The sequence below is a fragment of the Octopus sinensis genome, linkage group LG11, assembly GCF_006345805.1.
Source record: "Octopus sinensis linkage group LG11, ASM634580v1, whole genome shotgun sequence".
NCBI classification, from domain to species: Eukaryota; Metazoa; Mollusca; class Cephalopoda; order Octopoda; family Octopodidae; genus Octopus; species Octopus sinensis.
In genome coordinates this window covers 72,684,652-72,706,876 of record NC_043007.1, presented here as the reverse complement: position 1 = coordinate 72,706,876, position 22,225 = coordinate 72,684,652, and the positions used below count along the sequence as shown (strand labels likewise).

General features: G+C 38.9%; 1 protein-coding gene across 1 annotated transcript in view; it reads right to left on the bottom strand.

Annotated features, from left to right (window-relative positions):
• LOC115217394 overlaps window positions 1-22,225 on the bottom strand; it is a 79,772-nt gene that overhangs the window by 28,243 nt on the left and 29,304 nt on the right. Inside the window, exons 2-5 of the mRNA XM_029787077.2 lie at window positions 15,440-15,467; window positions 10,149-10,277; window positions 6,964-7,079; window positions 3,425-3,542 (exon numbers count right to left, since the gene is read on the bottom strand). Coding sequence (XP_029642937.1) covers window positions 3,425-3,542; window positions 6,964-7,079; window positions 10,149-10,277; window positions 15,440-15,467 — 391 coding nt within the window. The remainder of the gene's footprint in view (window positions 1-3,424; window positions 3,543-6,963; window positions 7,080-10,148; window positions 10,278-15,439; window positions 15,468-22,225) is intronic.

Genomic DNA, 22,225 nt, shown 5'->3' with positions numbered 1-22,225 from the left:
TCCAGGTAGAAGTAAGGGTTCACCAGGGATCAGTCCTTAGCCCCCTCTTGTTCATCAGAGTCCTTGAGGCAATAATAGAAGAATTTAAGACAGGCTGCCCCTAGGCACACCTCTATGCTGATGATCTTGTTCTTATAGCTGAATCACTACTAGAACTAGAAGAAATTTCAAGTATGGAAGCAAGGTCTAGAATTGAAAGGCCTTGAAGTTAACCTAACAAAACTGAAGGCAAACAAATCACAAATACCTTCAGGTACATGGCCCTGCTCGATCTGTAGAAAAGGCATAAGTAGAAACTCCATAAGATGTACTCGGTGTAAGCTATGGATATATAAGAGGTGCAGTAATATCTGAGGAAGGTTAACAGGGAAAATACATTTTGTATGTGGAAAATTTACAGATATAATAAACACTAAAAATATACAGAAAATAAACTCCATCAATTGTCAGCAGGGTAAGCTAGAGGTAGTAGATAGTATCCATTATCTAGGTGACCAAGTTAGTAGTGGAGGTGGATGCTCCAAGATTGTAGCTGCATGAGAATAATAGGCTGGGCAAAGTTCAGAGAGCTCCTACCTCTGTTGGCAACAAAGGCTTCTCCCTCAGAGTGAAAGGCAGACTGCATGATGCCAGTATGTGAACAGCTATGCTACACAGCAGTGAAACATGGGCTGTGACAGCTAAGGACATGCGTAGACTTGAAAGAAATGAAACCAGTGTTTTGCTGCATGTGCAATGTCAGTGTGCATGTACAGCAGAGTGTAAGCACCTTGAGAGAAAAGCTGGGCACAACAGGCATCAGATGTGGTGTGCAAGAGAGATAACTGTGCTGGTATGGTCATGTGATGCATATGGATGAGGACAGCTGTGTAAAGAAGTGCCAATCTTTAACTGTAGAGGGAACTTGTGGTAGAAGTAGACCTAGGAAGACATGGGATGAAGTGGTGAAGCAGGATCTTCGAACTTTGGGCTTCATGGAGGCAATAACTAGTGACCAAGACCTTTGGCAACATGAAATTGTAGTTGTGGTTGATGCTGGTGTAATGTAACTGAGTGTTGGGCCTCATGGAGGTAAGGTGGCCAATGCTGGTGGCAGATGAAAAGCACCTTTCGAGTGCTGAGCCTCACAGAGGCAATTATTGGCACTATGCTGTGCCTAAGAAGACCCGTCAAGCCAAGTAAAATCATAGTCATAACAGATACTGGTATCAAGCAAATAGCACCCATATTGGTGGCACATAAAAGAACACATTACACTATCAGAGTGGTTGGTGTTAGGAAGGGTAGCCAGCTGTAGAAACCATGCCAAATCAGATTGGCATCTGGTGCTGTCTTCCAGAATGCCAGCCCTGGCCAAACCATCCAGCCCATGCCAGCATGGACAACGGACATTAAATGATGATGATGGTGACCATTCGCTCTAGTACGCTGCCTTGCAATGTGGAACATCTCACATGTCATATCTTCACAACTTGGACCATGTGCAAACCTCTTAATTTTTACTTCTTCCTTTGCTTAGTATACCTGATATCTAACTTCTCCTCAAGCTACCTGATATTCTTTTGTGCTGCCATCTTTCTTTCAGTCTATCTAAGACTATTTGTTACATTTCATGATTCTATCTACAGTACTATTCCACCACATCACCAATAAGGCAGCGAGCTGGCAGAAACGTTAGCACGCCGGGTGAAATGCGTAGCTGTATTTCGTCTGCGTTACATTCCGAGTTCAAATTCCGCCAAGGTTGACTTTGCCTTTCATCCTTTCGGGGTCGATAAATTAAGTACCAGTTACGCACTGGGGTCGATGTAATCGACTTAATACCTATGTCTGTCCTTGTTTGTCCCCTCTGTGTTTAGCCCCTTGTGGGTAATAAAGAAATTGGTATAGGTTGCTCAGGAAGTAAAAGGGACTTTAATTATGAAGATTATTATTGTGTTACTGTTTGTATGTTTTCTGTAACAGGCTGAGTTATAGGTATTGCAGTCTCTTTCAAAGATGGTGTTTGGTAGCAAGTTAGAATGTTGTAGTTGGGCATGTGTAAACCTAAATTAAGTACCAGTTACGCACTGGGGTCGATGTAATCGACTTAATCCCTTTGTCTGTCCTTGTTTGTCCCCTCTGTGTTTAGCCCCTTGTGGGTAGTAAAGAAATATATTCCACCATGCCAGATCTGTGGCTGGTACAGGATTCTAGCAGATAGCCACATATAAGGTTTGTATCCCCCAGTGTATTGCCTTTTAGAAACTTCCAGTCAGCTTCCAAGTTATGTAGGGCTTGAATGCAAAAGGTTTGCAAAGGGTAGAAAAAAAAAAAATAAGCATGCTCCAATGTATGCGTAATGTTTAGTGTGCATGACAAACAAAGCATAAATGAGCTGAGAGCAAAGCTGGATACAAATTGTTCTGTGTAAGAGAGAAAACTGTACTGCTATGGATATGTGATGCATATGAAAGATGTCAGTTGTATAAAGAAGTACCTAGGGGTCAAAGGGAATGGAATCCCATGTAATCTGATGTTTGTGAAGGAAATTAGGCTTAGACTAAGAATGACATGGAACAAAGAGGTGAACACTGATCTAAAGAGGTAGAATCTCATGAAAAAGACAACAAAAAACTATAATGAGCAGTAACTTATAATGTTGAGGAAGACCAATGCAACCATCCATAAAAGCAGAGCAAACTGGACAATAAGGTGGCATGGTTGTATAACATGTGTTTAGATCTCTTCTCCATTATTTTTATAAATTTCCCTCTTATTGCATTTCTTTTCATTATCCTCTCACTTATCACTCACTCTCCATCCTATCACTCTTTAAGACCACCTATGTGGGTTAATATAGTGAAAGAACAGAAACTGTCTCCTGCCTATCACGCTTGTTTTCTCTATCATGCCATTCATATTTTTCTATTCAACCTCCTTACCAATAACCACAATGTAAATGCTTATCACTATCTCTTTTCCATTACATCATGTTTCATGCCCCCCCTCTCTCTCTCTTATATCACTCTGCTTCCATCTTACTTTTCTTTTACTCCCTTACCCTGGTTCTGTCTCTGTTATCTCTCTTTTCTTGGTCACGATGTCTGGAGTAAATATAGAGAGCATACAGGTCATTCTTTAGTCTTACCAAAGATGTGATAACCTGCTTAGTGTTGGTACTATGATAAAAGGTACCAGTATATTCTACAAAGTTGTTGGCATTCGGAAGAGCAATGAAACCATGTCAAAAACCAAATGAGACATGATGTAAAATGGTTCCTAGCCTGTCTAAGAGACAGAAATTCCTTCTAACAAGATCAAGGCAGCAGATCTATGATTGTTGTTATGGTGGTGATGGTGGTGAAGATGATGATGATGATGATACCACCACCAATTTCCTCCAAGATTTTAAATAAATAAATAATAATTTCAGGTTCCTTACAGAATGTATCAACTTTCCGAGCAGGAAGATAATTGTTTCCAGATTTCGGCAACGAGTAAAGATGAACCAAATATATTCTATTCTTTCTTACAGGATAAATCTCAAAATCGAAGTTATACTGCAAATATATTATTTTAAAATTTTATCAATATAATGGAATGAAATATTGTTCAGTTCAATCACATGTTACAACAATAATAAAAAAAAAAACAAAAAAAAACACTCAGCTATTTTACTCTTACCGCTTCAATACATTTTCCATTGTTTTAATCTAATTGTCATTATTAAGAATATTTTACTGCAAGCTTCTTCCACAAGAATTATGTAAACAAGTCTTTGTTAGTCTATTTGTATTTTGTTGTCCAGAAAGTTTGTGCCGATTTTTAAAGGTCAGTAAATACTTGCCATTACATTTTTAATTAACCAAATATGAATCGTTTTGTTGCACAATGCATCTCCATCTTTCCTTTAACTTGAAAATACCCTCTTCCCAGAATTGAGGTAGTTTCATGGCAAAGAATTCATCAAGGTATCTTTTTACGTCATCCAAGGAATTGAAATTTTTACCATTAAGACTATTCTACAGAGACCTGAATAAGTGGAAATCCAAAGGAGCCATATCTGGTGAATATGGAGTGTGGAGTGACACATCCCAGCCGAGCTGCAGCAATTTTTGTCTGGTTCCCAAAGAAATGTGTGGTCTTGCATTATCATGTTGGAAAACAACACTCTTCTTGTTGGCCAATTCTGGACGTTTCTCTTGAATTGCTGCTTTTAACTCATCCAGTTGTGTGCAGTATTTCTCAGAATTGTCTGGTTACTTGGGAGAAGCTCATAGTACAGATTTCCTTTCCAATCCCACCAGACACAAAGAAAGACATTTTTAGGGTGAAGCAAGACTTTTTTAGGGTGACTTTTTTAGGCTTTTGGGGTGGCTAAGGGTGGCTCATGTCGCTTTCTCCAGGATTGCTTTCTCTGAACATTTCAGTAGATAATCCATTTCTCACCACCTTTAACAATTTGCTTTAAAAAAGGTGAGTTTCATTCTGTTTATAAGGCGAATCACAGATGGAAATGCAATCCAAAAGGTTCTTCTCACTCAACTCATCTGGTATCCAAACATTGTAGCGATTTGTGTACCCAAGCTTTACCAGGTGCTCATGAATGACAGATTTTGATAGGTTGAGGCTTTCTGCCAATTCTCGGGTTGTGCAATGTGTGTTATTCTCAATTAATGACTTGATTTGGTCATCATCTGTAGTGGATGGTCTGCTTGATCGCTCTTTATCAATAAGGCTACAATCTCAAGCTTGGAATCTTGCAAACCATTTCCATACAGTTTTTTTGGATAAAGAAACCTCACCGTAAACTGTGCATATTTCTTTGGTTGCTTGTGAGGCATTTTTCTCTTTACGGAATAAGAAAAGCATCAAGTGCCGAAAATATCTTCTATTTTAAAGGGTTACAGAATTAACACAGGTTATAGGAAAAGAAACCTTCTTCCACGAAAAGATAGCTTAAACTGTGCTCTAAATGGAGGTGTAGTCAAATCCTATTTTCTGGACTCAACCATGTTCTAAAATAAGTTGAAAGGTAAGCTACTATAAATCGGCATGAACTTTCTGGACAACCCAATATTAAAAAAGATATCATTTGAAGTGACCACACATATTTTGCAGGTATTTTAATATCTTATACCAGAGCTTCTTGCACTTCTCACCTTCATTGACATTTATCATTATCAACAACATTCATAATTTTACTAGTGTACACTAGAACCTCACTGATCCTCATCACTTCTATCGCAATTACTTTTTTCATAAAAAATATTGAAGTCACAATTACCTTTCTTCAATATCTCTGACTACCATTTATATAGCAAGGAATGCCTACTCTTTTAGATACAAGGAAATGTGATAATTCTTTATACATGCTTACTTTAAATCTGTTGTTGATGTTAGTCTTCACTGAGTCATAGCTAAGAAGCAGACCTATTACATACATATTACACACATGTAAACCTGAGGAGTTTTTCTACTTCATTAGCTCCTTTATAACCTTCAATGCTCAACAACAACTACTTTCTACAGTCCAAGCCAAAAAACATCCACATCTTTCTTTAATCTTCCAATTTTTCCTTCAAAAGGAACAAATCATTGCTATTATGCAAAAGTGTTGTAAGTCCAAAACATTGCTTTTTCAGAAAACGAGAAAATAGTTTCACCATTCCATTTCTTTTTACATTAGCAACAGTTTCAGCTTTACAATAATACTTTGTTAGATGCATAAAATCATAACTTCATGCATGTATGATATTTTCAGTCAGAGATATTTTTACAAAACTGTTTGCAAACCATTGTACTATACTTTGACAATTTTCATACCTTGGCATCTAAAGCAGCTGGAGATACGATAGTTTAACCAAAAGAACCAGCTATTGCAAGCAAAATTAAATATTGGAAAAAAAAACACCCACATTTGGCCAAATTTGGACATACTTTTAACATAACTTTTAACATAGTTTAACATAATAGCAACGAAATATTTACCAAATGATTTCGTCAGAACTCCCTTCCTCCAGCAACACACAAAATAGAACTTTCACTCCATGAGTCCATGTTAGTTCCTTTTTCTCAAACATCATCTTTATAACCAGATATTTTGATGTGGTGTGAAAGAAAGAAAGTTGTAAATATAGTCGAGCTAACAGTTCCTCATGAAGATAATATGGACGCCGCTCGGGCTCGAAAATTGAACCGTTATGAAAACCTCCTCGAGGAATGTGAAGATGTAGGCAGGAAAGCGGAACATTTTCCTATCGAAGTCGGATATAGAGGGTTTGTTGGACACAGCGTGAGACGACTGTTGTTATCGCTAGGCCTAACTCATCGTAAAGTCAATACCACCATATCCAATCTACAGTGGAGAAGGCTAGCCACTGGATTTAGTTAAAAAGAGACGATGAGCGATGGCTAGAAGTATATTGAGTTCTTCATAACCAGCTGATCTAGCAAGCGGGGCCTCATATCAGTGAGGGGGGCCGGTGCGCATTGATGCCTTCGAGAGGTAGGCCCCGAAACGGCGCGCATTCTCTCCTGATGACCCCATACACTTGCTAGCTTCCGGTATATGGAGCTTTTAACTGGTAGCACTTGCATGTGCAAGTTGTTTGCAAGACACCTTAAAATTTAGTTCAATGTCACCGAATACTTCAACTTCACCAAGCCAATGAGAGATCTTCTATATGGTTGCTTAACCTACTAGATATAACAGTTAAATCCCCCCACCTCAAAATCACTTCCTATACTTTTTCTAAAATGAAGGTAATTTGTTAATGTATCCCAAGAAACACTGTATGAATAAAATACAAGGTGGTCAAAACTGATGTATCTCTGATCAAAGGTTATCTTGATCAGGGCTAAAAAATAACTTCATCTCCAGCAAATCAGTAGTACATGCAGGGTCAGTAATATATTCCATGTAGATGATCGTCTTTTTGGGTTTAAGAAAGATTCTTTAAAGATTGAAATTGTACTCACATTACTGATGGATTTGTTCTTCTTCAGAAATTCAGAAAAGTCTAAAACTCTACAGATTTTCTCTCCAGTATCTTGATACACATATTCAATCTTAAATCCTTTTAAATGGGTTAAATCTACGAAAACAAATATAAATAAAGTCAAATCAAACATTAAATGTTAAACATTAAAAATGTCAAACATTAAAAATAACTATAACAAAACAACAAAAGGACATACATAAGGAATGTATTAGTTTGACGCTCAGTAAAGTTGGAAAAAAAGAGTAGGTTCTGAACACCTCAAGCATAGCTCTTTGTCAGAAAGACGAAGAAGGGAAGTCCACAAACAGCACATCTGGTTACATGTGCTGAAGTAACCAGATCTGGGAAGAAAGTGGTTTTGGGGACAGGAGAGAGCGAAATATTGACCAGTGTGTATGGTAGTATCTGTGTGCATGTGCGTTTGTGTGAGTGATGTAGGCATAAGGGTGTGGTGAGATGTCAAATAAATGTACAGATTAGGAGCTGGCGTTTGATTTGGTGGTGAGAGGCGAGAGAGGAAGTGAGGAGTGTGTGGGTGTTGCTATGTGTTTGCATGTGTGCATATGGAGGTGTGACAATGTGACTGTCTGTGTGTGGTGTGTGTGTGTGTGTGTGTGCGTGCGTGTGCGTATGAGTGTCGTTGAAGGTATGTGTGGACATGTGTGAGTGTGCATGTGTGTGAGAGGCAAGGTGACAAGTGTATGAGTACACTGATGTTGCTGCGTGTGTGTATGTGTGTGTGTGTGCGTGGGGCATGTGCAGGTATGTATATGAGTATGTGAGGGCATGTGTGTAGGTGTGTGCATATGTGTGGTTGTGTGTGTCTGCGCATGCATGCGTGTACGGGTGTGCATGTGCTTGTGTGAGAAGGGTTCCTTTTTGTACATGTCAGGATATATAAGCATGGGTGTGTGCATGCGTTATATGTATGTATTATGTGGGGGGGGGGCAGCTATGTATATGGGTGTGTAAAATGGATAAAAAAAATAAATAAAAATAAATTTTTGAAAATTAAAAATAAATTTTTTATAAAAGGTGTGTGGAAGATGTCACTGGAAGAAGGGGGTCATGTTAAAGTTAAGTTAAGTTAATTTCTTTGCTCAAAAAGCAAAAAGCAAGGCCATGTAGGGGGACATGGAGTTATGTACAGGGAGGGTGTTCATGCAAAGAGTTCAGGCCATTTCTGGTCAAGAGGGACTTTGAACCGAGCAGTCGTCGGCATCTTCACTATCTTGTCCAGCAGCCTATTCCACGGATCCATTTAATCCAAATGGAGTTTGGGCCTGGAGAGTGAAGATGTAGCACTGTTCAAAGTGAAATATGGTGTTGGTGGGTTCTTAGTGTAAGGCCAGGCCAAAAAGCAGTGAGGTGAGATGTGGAGTGGCCAGTGGAGCAAAAATGACAGGCAACAGCAGTATTTTTCTGCAGGCAGACATCCCCTCAGTGTTCAATAAATCGGTCGGCTAGCCGATGGTCCGAATGACCAACGAAGGGTACATTGAATGCAATATACCAGATTAGATGAGGGGCAGGAGAAGGAGTCCAAGAGTAGAGAGGTATCGACAACGCATAAACAAAAGGGTCAGGTATTGAGACCGAGTCTCAAAATCCTGGTCATGGCTGCACAGACTTCAGAGACAGAGGAATTAGGAAAAGGGGGTGATTCTTTTGGTGTGGGAGGAAAACTTCAGGTAAAAGTGGGAGTCTGCAAGTTTGAAGGTAGAGATAGCAAGAGAGTGGATGAGAGAGAGAGAGAGATTGAGACAGAGAGAGAGAGAGAAGAGAGAGAGAGATATCAAGGAAATTGACAGAAGTGTTGGAGATGACAGAGGTGAATTCAAGAAAAGATGAAAGTTAAAGACAAATGAGATAAAGCTGGTGAGCTGCTCACCGGGGAGGGAGGTAGCACCAATGCAATCATCTATATGGCAATTGCATAGCTCTGGGGTTGGTCCAAAGAACTGTAAGAAAATGTGGGCCTTGGTGTAACCGACAAATAAGTTGGCAATGTTAGGGCCCATTTTCGTTCCCATGGCTTTGCCAGATATCTGCTGGTAGATCTCACCCATGAAGATGAAGCAGTTAAGCATTAGGACAAGTTCTGTAAAATGAAGAAATGTAGAAGTGCTTGGTGTGGGGTCAGTGCAACAGTTGAAGTACTAAGAGGTTGTCATTCTGGGGGCTGACAATGTAAAGGGATTTAATATCTATGGTGAAGAGGAGATGTAAAGAGCAAGGAGGGAAGGAAAAGGAAATGAAGAGGTGGAAGGCATGGTTGGTACCATGTATGTGAGATGGAAGGGCAGCAGCTAAAAGGCAATGGATGAGGTCAAGGTATTTTGAAATGTGTTTTGTGGGGTAGTTACAGGTAGAAATGATGGAGTAGTCAGGGTTGTTGAGTTTATGAATTTTGGGAAGGAAATAGATGAGCCCGGTGACAGTAGTGAGGGAGGGCAGAAGAGGAGACAAGGTCATGGATGGTGGAGTATGTGCTGCTGGTAGGAGCGGAGTCAGAGGGAAGGAGGCAATAAAATGCAGGTTTCTGAAGCTGTCAGAACACTTCCTCCATGTAAAGGTCAGTGCTCCCACCACTGTGGCTCCACCTTTGTCTGCCAGCCACTTTCTCTCTCTCTCTATATATATATATATATATACTCATGCAATGATTCCAAAAATATATTTAATATCTACTGGCTTGAAGATTTTACCAAAACTAACTTGTACAATCACATACAGTGACATAAGTTAGTTCATAACTGATTTTAATATTGTGTGAATGTTTTGCTGCTACATGGAGCATCAAACTCATATAATTTTTTTTATTTTCTACCTTTAGTCTTTTACATATTTATAACAAGAAGCAGCAGCATGAATTTATGACATTCCTTTCTTTTATATATAGCTCTTTGTCTTATTCTTCAGGTCTCAGAATATGGTACAGAGTATCAAAATTAAATGTTATACCATATCAACTGATAAAATATCACAATATTCACATCTTAACTAGATCTGACATAATAGTACATAATCTAAGTAAAAACTAAATTTCTTAGTTTGCTTTAAGAAATGAAATCTTTGTCTATGCAGTAACCATTTGTTAACGGATATGCACCATTCAATTATATCATAATGGTATATAGAATTTAAGAGAAATTTTCTTACTTGCATTCCACACGGCTTTTATTCCATTTTTACTTTCTTTCAGGAAATTTGTTAGTTCAAGAAGCTTTGGCTTTTCTGGGAACTTTCCATCAGGAAAAGGCTCGAAGACATCCAAAGTCGCATTACAACCTGAAACATTGAAAGTATTTCTTTGAGAAATTAGAGAAAACTAATTTTTACATCGTCAATGGTTCTTGAATGTGAATGACAAATGTGGGTCCTGTAATTTCTTGCTGAATAAGCTGCACAGATGATTTGTTTATACAAGGGGTGCTGAAAGGTTCCAGGCTTTGCATCAGTTTGGAGGATCAATCAATTATGATTTTATTCAATATATTCCCTTCTCAGATTCACACTTATTGCAACAGCTCTTCAGTTTTTCTAAGCCCCGTAAAAAGAACTAGGTAGGTTGGGCCTCCAACCCGACCCCTGTAGCAGCAATGACTTCCAAATCAGAGTGAAATTTCATTCCACTGAAATGTTTTTTCAGTTGTGGAAAGAGATGATAGTTGGAGGAAGCCAGATCAGGAGAGCAAGATGGATGGTCTACTAATTCAAGGCCAAAGTCAAATATTTTCTGTAGATTTTTATGTGATGTGAGTGCTGGTGCACTGTCCTGCAAAAACGACACCACAGCCCAGTTTTCCACAACATTTTTGCTTCAAAACTTTATGCAGTTCATCCAGCAGAAGTATGTAGTATTCAGCATTGATAGTACAACCCTTTGGCAGGTATTTTATGAGGAGTATTCCATTTTTGTCCCAGAATACTGAGGCCAGAATCTTTCCAGCTGTCTTCTGGGTCTGAAACGTTTTGGGATGTGGTGAATCACTGTGGTACCACTCCATTAATTGCTGCTTGGTTTGGGGATCATAATTATGAAGCCAAGTTTCATCTATAGTAACTGACGGAGCCATAAAATCAGCCTCTCCAACTGCAAACCAGTCCAAAATCACCTTTGATGTTGTCACTCTGATGCACTTCTGATTTGCATTCAGGCATTTTGGCACCCATTTTACAGAAAGCTTTCTCATGTCCAGAATGCTGTGGATGATGTCGCCAACTCTTTCCCTGGAAATTTCTAGTCTCAACTGTGATTTTAGCTGAAATCCCCAAGAATCATGACATGCACAGTGTTGGCTTTGTCCTTTGTGGTCGCAGAAGATGGCCATCCCGATATCTGTGACCTTGAAATGACCAGTCCCAAACTTTTGACGCCCCAGATTTTCGCTGTGAAGTAAGATGGGCAGCCATCCTTCAAGACTTCCTTTATCTTGCCATGAATTGCTGCTGATCTTTTGCTTTGCAAAAAGAAGAACTTCCTGACCGCCTGTGCTTCAATTTTACCAAAATCCTCTGTAAGAGCTGTCATCATTTCTTAAATCTGCAAAAAAGAGAAATGTTGTATATCATCAGGATTTTTTGCGTATCTTCAAAATAATTGTCCTATCTCCCCCTGTAAAGGGTGCAGATCTATCCTTCCATGCATCCCCTAAAGCCAGGAACTTTACGGTACCCTGTCATAATGATCGAATGCTTGTGCTGTACATTAGCTGACTCCCACCATCAAATCAACAATGCATGTACCTGTTCACACTGTGCCACACATCAGATGTCAGTAATTGCAGAGTAACATGAGATGAAGTGTTTTTTCTCAAGATTACAATGTGCAACCCAGTTAGGGAATCAAACCAACAGTCTTGCAATTATAAGAGCAACACCCTCACCCTTAGACCATATGCTAACACTCTTGGATATTATATGAGAAGAAAAAGCATGGAATGAGGGGCAAAAGGACTTAGTTGAGATAATTAACCATTCTTATCATTATTTTCTAATTTAGTTGATCAATATTTCTAACAATTCTTAGATATTCAAAGTCAAGATTATGAAATATGTAAATTTTGTTTAAATGAATAAAAGTCATGAACATAAATTTTTACTTCATAAATTATAGAAACAGAACCATTTATTTTATATTTCCATACACCCTTCTACACCAACCACTAATTTCTTTAAATTCTATCAATATATACTCCCTTCACAACTAAACTATGTATTGTCAATGAGACAAACTTCATTTGTAGATTGCATCTGTAAACTGTATCCTGTCTACCTACATTATGGAAGCAGCATTTTATACCCAGTAGTTTCAGACTACTACTATCAGCCCATTGGTAGCTAAACCTCTTCCCTTTGCCAGAGCAATAAATGGTCCCTCAACTGAAAGATTAATGCAATATGCGTAGTCTTGCCCCTAGCGAAACACTCTAGTGCCAGTGGTGATCTGATAAAATTGAAGGTGGCGAGCTGGCAGAATCGTTAGCACGCCGGGCGAAATGCGTAGCCGTATTTCGTCTGCCGTTACGTTCTGAGTTCAAATTCCACCAAGGTCAACTTTGCCTTTCATCCTTTCGGGGTCGGTAAATTAAGGACCAGTTACGCACTGGGGTCGATGAAATCAACTTAATCCGTTTGTCTGTCCTTGTTTGTCCCCTCTATGTTTAGCCCCTTGTGGGTAATAAAGAAACAGATAAAATTAACCTGGTCAACAACAAGGCTGGCAACAGAATGGGTGTCTAAAGGTAAAAACTATGCCAAATAAGAACAGAGGTTTGGAAGTGGGGCTCTTCAATCTCACAGAAGACAATTCCTTAAGTACATGTGGCATAATAAAATACATTCAATCAATGTTATATAAAATAGTTGTGATAGGAGAGGAATCAAATTGTAAAAACTTGCCAAAAGGAGAAAGAAAGGAACAAATATCAAAGAGAATAGTTGAGTTCTACATCAAACAATTTCTCTAGTTTCAGTGGCATGATAAAAAATATCGATGCTGTGGAATGTTTGGTAACAAAAAGCACATGCAACTAGCTGTAACTGGCACTCTGTTTGTTACGATGATGAGGATTCCAGGTGATCGGATCAATGGAACAGCATGCTTGTGAAATTAGTGTGCAAGTGGCTGAACACAATCCAGATATCTCTTTACTCTTTTACTCTTTTACTTGTTTCAGTCATTTGACTGCGGCCATGCTGGAGCACCACCTTTAGTCAAGCAAATCGACCCCAGGACTTATTCTTTGTAAGCCTAGTACTTATTCTATCGGTCTCTTTTGCCAAACTGCTAAGTGACGGGGACATAAACACACCTTAACTACTAAGGAACTGTCAACTCGGATTGCTGGTCCCTCTGTTGGGTCGACATTCAGCAGACTCTCTTTATCCCATTCATTTTCCTCATTCAGCAACCTTTCATAGTGGCATCTCCAAACCGCTCTCTTTGCATCCTCATTTAGCGCAAGTGAACCGTCATCCTTGCAAACACATTTCTCTCCTACCACGTCACGATTCTCTCTCACACACTGTCTTGCAACACGAAATACCTCAAGTCTTTCATCCTCACAGCGCAGAACATTGGCAAATTTTTTCTTATCTGCTTTCCCTCTGGCTAAATACACCTGCCTCCTAGCTTCCCTTCTGGCAGTCTGATACACTTCCCTGCTACCACCGTTCTTCCAGTTCTTCCAAGCCTGTTTCTTTTGTCTAATAGCCCTGTCAACAATATTGTTCCACCACCACGTTATTTTGGGTCTTGAGGGGACTTTGCACCAGCCACAGATCTGGTCAGTGGCTTTCAGCAGGTTGTCCCTTAGAAGCATCCAGTTGTCTTCTACCCCATGTGTAGCTATACCCCCTTCTATTTCGTCAAAGGCTACAAGTAACATGTCTCTAAATCTCTGTCCATTCACAGGGTCTTTAAGCTTCCAGACCCTTCTTCATGTTGGTCATCTTCTAGTCGTCCTCTTAGTCCTGATCCTAAAGTCACTAACTACCAGTCTATGTTGTGGGGTACATTCTTCGCCTGGGAAGGTTTTGGCATTTATAAGCAGCCATCTTTCCCTTTTTCTGGCAAGGATGTAGTCGATTTGGCTAGTATGCCGGCCTGATCGGTAGGTGACCAGGTGGCTTGTCGGTTTCCTGAAGTTAGTGTTACAAACCATAAGACTATTCACATCGCAGAACTCCAGCAGCCTGGTTCCCTCCTCGTTGCGGGAACCATAACCGTAGCCTCCATGTACGCCATGGAAGCCCGCAGCATATCGTCCAAAATGCCCATTGAAGTCACCAGCCACAAAGAGAAGGTCCCTGTCATTCATCAATGAGGTGGTCTGCAGTAGGGTGTCATAGAAACGTCTTTCTGTCCATAAGGTAGCCCTGGCTGAGGGGCATAGGCCGATATAATAGTTGCTAAACTATGATGGAGCACTAATCTAATCTTAAGTATTCTGTCACATACTCTGACTACCTCGATTACCTTATCTACCCATTTTTCGGCGATAAGTATACCCATACCCCTGACCCCATCAGTATTCCCAGCCCAGAAAATCTTGTACCTCTGTCCTTTGTCTGTGAGGAACCTAGCAAAACCTCCTCTCCACCTCACTTCTTGAATGCAGCATATATCAACACACCTCCGTTCAAGCAATTCAACGATCTCGCCAGATCTGCCTTTCAGTGTGCCAACGTTGAGGGTGCCAACCCTGAGGGTGTGGGAGGTATTGGCCCTAGTAGCGTCATGAACCTGAAAAGAAAACTCGCGTTTGGCAGGATTCATAGACAAACAATATACACACACACACACACATACTCATACATAGGCAGATAAGCATATACACAATAATGATGACATTTGCTAATGTCATCACCACTGTTATGCCCACTTTACCATTTTTGTACCAACACGTACATTAAAGTCACCAACCATGACAAGTGGATGTCACAGAAATAGTTCTTTCGCTCATCCCTCAATCCAGAATGAGGTGTCTCAGTTGATATAACCACTGCTTTTGTTTCTCATCTATCTTTAAATTTATTCTGTCACATACTCCGACTACCTCAACCACTCTATTCAATTTCTTCGATTGCTGTATACATTCTCAACCTACAGCCATGTGGTTACCCAGCTAAAAGAATTTGTACCGGTGTTCATTAACTGCAAAGAGTCTGGTAGAAGCTTCCCTCCCTATTAACACTTTGAGCCAGCACATATCTACCTTTATTCTCTCTAACATCACTACAATATTCTAGATCAATTTTTCATTGCATCAACATAATTATATCTCATACAGTTTCTATGGTGGTTGTTATGATTGGATTGCCAATATAAACTGATTGAAAAACGTAAAATGATAAATTGTACACTTCTTTATATGGATTATTTATGTAGATAAATATGATTCTAGTATAATTTTTCAATTTGAAAGGTAGTTTAACTAAATACTTACAGCTTGTCTTATAATATTGATAATGTGCCTGTAAAAGAAAAAAGAGGAATTCTTTAAAATATTTCATTTCCTGGAAATTTAATTTTAACTAAAACATTTAGAACACTCAATAAAAATATGTGGTGATTGTAAACCAAACTGAAGTCAAGCTATAATTAGGTTAACTCTACCCCCATCTTTTATTTAGACATATGATGACAAGAGTTTCACAACTGCCTTACCACCATCACTCCTAAGAACACAATCTCATGGCTGCTATCATCAATGTTGGCACAATGAAAGGAAGGAGTGGGGAGATTATTGAAATGTTGGAGTGACGCCATGTTGATGTGTGTGGTATGCAAGAAATAAGATGGAAGGGAGCCTCAGCTAGATACCTCATGGGTAAGAGACAAATTCGAATTCTTCTGGATAGGCAAGAGGGATGGAATGGGTGGTGTAGGCATACTGTTAGCAGAAAAGTGGGTGAATAAGGTAATTAAGGTAGTCAGAGTATGTGATAGAGTAATTAAAATGAGACTTATCATAGACAAATTAACAGTTACATTTATCTCTGCCTATACTCCTCAGTCTGGGCTGGCTGATGAGCAGAAAGACCAATTCTATGAAGTCCTTTCGTAGACTATCACAATTACAAATGTTAGAAACTTTGTTACTGTGGCTAGTGACTTCAATACGTTGGGCAGTATCCCCATGGATTCCAGGGAGTGAATGGTGGCTATGGCTTAGGACCTAGGAATAGGAAGGGAACAAGACTGCTGGGGTTCTGTGATGCAAATGATCTTATGATCTGCAACACTAACTTTAGAAAACCAAACAACAACCTAATTACTTATCAATCTGGTGGGAACATAAGCCAGATTGACTGCCTCCTCACCAGGCAACAAGATAGACAGGTGCTTACAAATACAAAGTCTTTCCCAGGTGAAGAATGTACAACCCAACATCGATTACAAGTTAGTGACTTCAGAATTAGAGCTAGACAGACTTGGAGAAATAAACCAATCTGGAAAAGAAGACTATGGAAGCTCAAAGAACCTGAAAACAGACTGAAATTTAGAAATTTCCAAATGGAAGCTTCTGACAAAAGAGAGGAACAGTCGGGAACATTTAGCTTAGAGGACAATTGGAAGTTCTTGCAGGACAATCTGAGGACTAAAGACGAAATTTGTGGTTGGTGCAGGGTCCCAGCTAGACTAAGGGGAGCATGGTGGTGGAACAAGGAGGTAGACAGTGCTATAAAAGCAGAGACAGGCCTGGAAAGATTGGAAAAACGTTGGAAGCACAGAATTATATCAGGTAGCCAGAAGGGAAGCTAGGCAAAGGCTGTACATAGCAAAAGGAATAGCAGAAAGTAAGAGATTTACCAATGTTCTACAGCATGAGGATCAGAGGTGTGAGGTGTTCAAGATTGCAAAGCAGTGTATCAGAGAGAAAAGTGATGTGGTGGGTGAGAAATGTGTGTGAATGGATAATGGTATGCTTGCACCAAGTGACTTGGAGATGAAAGATGCATGGAAGTGTCACTATAAAAGGTTACTAAATATGGAAAATGAATGGGGGAGAGACAACCAAATATTGAACCAGTTTAGGGACCAGCCATCAGAATTGAAAGCAGCATAACAGAGAAAGCAATTAAGGATATGAAGACAGGGAAAGCCCCTAGGCCATCAGGAATCACTGCCAAGATTATTAAAATTTCTGGTGGTATAGGATACAGCCTAGTCACTTGTATAGTTAATCAAGTTATTCAGGAAGGTGCTATCCCCAATGGCTGGTGTAGTAGTATTATAGATAGCTGTTACAAGGGTAAAGGTGATGCCTTAGAAACAACTACAGAGGTATCAAACTGTTGGATCAAGTCATGAAAGTTACTGAGAGGGTTATAGTTGAATTCATTAGGAGTAGAATTAAGCTAGATGAACTACAGTTTAGTATTGTACCTGGGAAGAGTACCACAGATGCCATCTTCCTAGTGAGACAGCTGCAGGAAAAGTATTTGGCCAAAAGTAAGCCATTGTACTTAGCCTTTGTCGACCTGGAGAAAGCTTTTGACAGAGTTCCCTGCTCTGTTATCTGGTGGTCTCTAAGGAAGTTAGGAGTACAGGAGTGGCTAGTTAGCACCACTGTACATGGCTTGTACAGCTCTACCAGTAAGGTGAGAGTCAACCACAAATACAGTGATGAATTTAGCATACAAGTGGGGGTTCACCAAGGCTCAGTCCTCAGCCCACTCTTATTCATTACAGTCCTCCAAGCCATAGTAGAGGAATTCAAAACTGGATGCCCATGGGAACTACTATATGCTGAAAACATCACTCTTATTGCAGAATCTTTAGCAGAATTGGAGAATACATACCAGGTATGGAAGCAAAACTTGGAATGAATCCACTCACAAGGCTTTGGTCAGCCCGAGGCTAAAGTAGAAGACACTTGCCCAAGGTGCCACACAGTGGGACTGAACCCGGAACCATGTGGTTGGTAAGCAAGCTACTTACCACACAGCCACTCCTGCACCTATCTACTTTTATTCTTCTATTTATTCCTTATAATCTGTGAATTTTCCTGTTTAGAACTTTCATACATACTCACCTTGTCTCTGATGACGGAATACCCAGTGTACAGATATGCTAGCCTATCACTTGGGATACACCAGAAACAGCTGTAAGACTTCAAATTCACCTTATCCTAGTTGAATTATTATAAATGACTTGAGATACTTGTCCTGCTTTCGTTTTTGTTGTCCTTTTCCTTGAAGACACACACATGCATGCATATATGGTGGGCTTCTTTCAGTTTCCATCCCGAAACCCAGGACCATGTGGTTAGGAAGCAAACCTCTCATTACACAGCCATATCTGTACCTATGAAACTACACCTGCCTATAGCCATGGCTGTGACGTTTAAGTTACTTTGTAAAATATATTTCATGAACTCTTTAAAATATCAAACAGTGGAAATTAGGTGAAAAATATTTCTCTATTTTATATCTTTTGATCTTACAAATGTCTTAAAAGATTTGGGATCTTGGGTGGGCGGGGGGAATTATTTTGTCAATAAAGCAAACACATACACAGGCAGGCAGGTGTTATATTTTGCTTTTCAATATTATCAGTCAACAAGTTAACTCATTAAAATAATTAACTAATTGATCTGTTGTTTGATTAATCAGTTGGCTCATCGCAATTGTTTTGTTGCCATCTGCATATTTCATTAACAACAAGCTTTCATCTGTTCCATATCTATACTAAATTCCTTATGTTTTGCCTCAATATCTAGCCTTTGGTATGTGTGTGTGTGTGTCCTTTTGAAATTGTTTTCTTTTCTGCTCGTGTATATGTGCTGCATAGTCAGTGTGTAGTTTGTGTATATATACTTCACATGTATGTTTATGGACTTGTATGTTTGTCAGTGTTAGGTAGGTCATGAGTCACTGGTTTCATGTATTCATTTTCTTTTTCCTCAAGATCTATTTTTTATAAAAGTCTATTCATACATAAGTGCTTATATACTCACACTTTCTTATATATAAATACATGGGCCAAAATAAGTCAATTCTATTCATTCATTAATATATTTTTAACAAAACTATAAAACTATTTTACTTTTTATAATTTATGTAGAATGTTTCTCTTTAAAATGATACAGGTGTTATATACCTTTATACAATTTGAATAATTTTAATGCACAATTAATTCAAATGATTAGAAATTGTTGGCAAAATAAGTTTAAGACCATACCAAGATTATGCAAATTAATAATCCAAATAGGTGGTCATATGGTTAGTCATATTGCATTGTTTTGATAATAGTCGAGCATTGTTACATATTGATTCGCTATGGGAAAGCATTGTTGTATCAGTCCAGTTACTAGATCAAAGATCATTTTGCTTCATCTGCAAAATGTGTCCTCCATAAACATTAGCAAGCAATTAGGATGCAGCAATATGGCTTGTGTTCAAGCATGGAAGCTTTACCAAGCCACTAACCAATACAAAGGTTGGCAAAGAACAAGTGCTCCAAGGAAAACAACAGTACAGATGGATCGGCGAATTCATAGGCTCTTTGAAGGTAACCGAATGCTAACAGCAGTGGGCATTTGCAGGCAGTTATCTGATGAAACTGACATCAGCTTTACACCACAAACTGCCAAAAACCACCTAAAAGAATTTGTACTGTTTGGCCAGATTGCTCAAAAGTTCTTTAGTGCAACAAATTCCGCTTCTGCTTCTTTGGATCAAATTGAAAGACTTATGTTAGATGCCGTCCAAAGTGTGCCAAGAAAACAGTGCAAGCAGGAAGTTGGGGAGTCATAGTGTGGGCAGAGTTCAGCAGCTTAGGTGTTGGTCTAATTGTTAAGGTTGATAGCCTACACTGTTCAGTTTGCCATCTGTAATTAGTAAATGAAAATGTGCTGCCATATTTAAATAATCAAAAGCCACCGGGATATATTTTCAAGCAGGATAATTGCCCCGTTCATAAGGCTAGGAAAGTTTTGCAATTTTGAGCGCAATAATATGGTGGTTATTAAGTGGCCTCCACTGAGCCCGGATTTGAATCTGATAGAAAATTTATGGAATTGTTTCTAAAAGAGTTCATGTTAAAGAACCAACAAATTTGTCCCAATTATATAATTTTATTGAAGAAATGTGGTGATTTTTGCACTCATTTGGTGCATTCTATGCCCAACCAATGTAAGGCTGTAATTGAAAATAATGGCTATGGAACTAGATACAAATAATAAATTTTTGCTTGTTGATTATTTGTGCCATAAATTTTCAATTTAAACAAAATAATGTTGGTACTGTCTTAAACTTATTTTGCTGACAATTTTAATAATTTGAATTAATTGTGAATTAAAATTATTCAAATTGTAGAAAGATATATAAGGCCTATATCATTTGAAAGAGAAAAAAATTCTACATAAATTGTAAAAAGTAAAATAATTTTATACAGTTTTGTTAAAAATATATTAATGAAGGAATAGAACTGTTATCATTGGTCTTAAACTTATTTTGGCCAGTGTATGTGTGTATGTAGGTAAATATTAGAAAATGGAATGAACAACAATCTCCATTTCATTCACTACAATTGTTTCGACACATTTTTACACTTGTAGTACATTGATGAAATGTGTAATCATTATCATCCATCCAAGGTGTAAAATATGCCTCCTCAGGTGATAGTTTAAATAAGTCCTTCATTAGATCCTCTTAGTATTTCACTTAGTATGAGAATGCATAACCAAAGTGATATAACAAGAGGATCTAACAAAGGAATTAAACAATCACTTGAGATACTGCATTTTACACCTCTGATGGATAATAATGATTTTGCAACATTTCACCAATGTACTACAAAAGAGTAGTGGGGTTAGTATTTGAGAGGTGAAGGGCAATTGTTCTAGCCTGTTCATTCTCTCTTTCTAATGATGAATCACTAAGCCATTCCTTGCTTGGCAGCTACAACACTACTTTTGTTTTAGTGGTAAACTAACCTGAGCACTTATTTTATATACCTATTACATTACATCATTAGATGCACTATTATCAGTACTCTCTCTCTCTCTCTCTCTCTCTCTCTCTATATATATATATATATATATATATATATATATATATATATCATCATCATCTTTGTAATTATTTAGCATCTGCTTGCCATGCTGGCATGGGTTAGATAGTTTGACTGGAACTGGTAAGCCAGAGATCTACATCAGGTTCCATTCTGATTTCACAAGGTTTCTACAGCTAGATGCCCTTCCTAACACATTATACTCCAAGAGTGTAATGGGTGATTTTCACAAGCCACCAGCTCAGGTGCTTCTATGTGTCACCAGCATGCATGCCAGTTATGTGACAGGCATCAACCATGACTATGATTTCACTTGACTTGATGAGTCTTCTCACGCACAGCATATCACCAAAGGTCACTTGTCAGGCAACTGCAAGAGAAGTACTTAGCTAAGACTAAACCGTTCTACTTAGCTTTTGTTAATTTAGAGAAAACCCTTTGATAGAGTACGCCCCTGTGTGATATGGTGGGCTCTGAAGAGGCTAGGGATGGACAAGTGGCTTGACAAAGCTGTACAGGCCTTGTACAGAGATGCAGTTAGTAAGGTGAGAGTTAACAAGTACAGTAAAGAATTTGGTGCACTGGTTAGTGTTCATCAAGGCTCAGTCCTCATTTTGAGGATTGTCCTCCAGGCCACAACAGAGGAATTCAAGACTGGCAGTCCCTGGGATCTTGCCTCACAGCAGATTCTGTATTAAAGCTAGAAAAGAAATTCCGGGTGTGGAAGCACCACCTGGAATCTAAGGGCTTTACGGTTAACCTGACAAAGACTAAGGTTTTAGTAAGCAAGAAAGCAAACCGGACCCTGCATACTTCAGGTAAGTGGCCCTACTCAATTTGTAGGGAAGGTGTAGGCAGGAATTCCATGTGGTACATTCAATGCAGGCTATAGAAACACATGAGGTGCAGTAAAATAATAGGAGGGTTATCAGAAAAAAATAATGTTTGTATGTGGAAGATGACCAGAAGCCATAACAACTACAGATACCTGAGAAATTGATTTTCTCAAATGCCCTGGAGGCTGTTTAGAAGTTGTGGTTAATTTCTGCTACCTAGGGGAGCAAATTAGTCATGGGTAAGGATGTACAGAAAATATCTCTATATATATAAACGGCAAAATGTCTGTGTGTGTGTCCTTTATACAAATCCAAAATTTTTCAGTTAGAGGGCTCGCACTTTCTATGGTCATTCAAAACCGTCCAAGGGTGGTCGT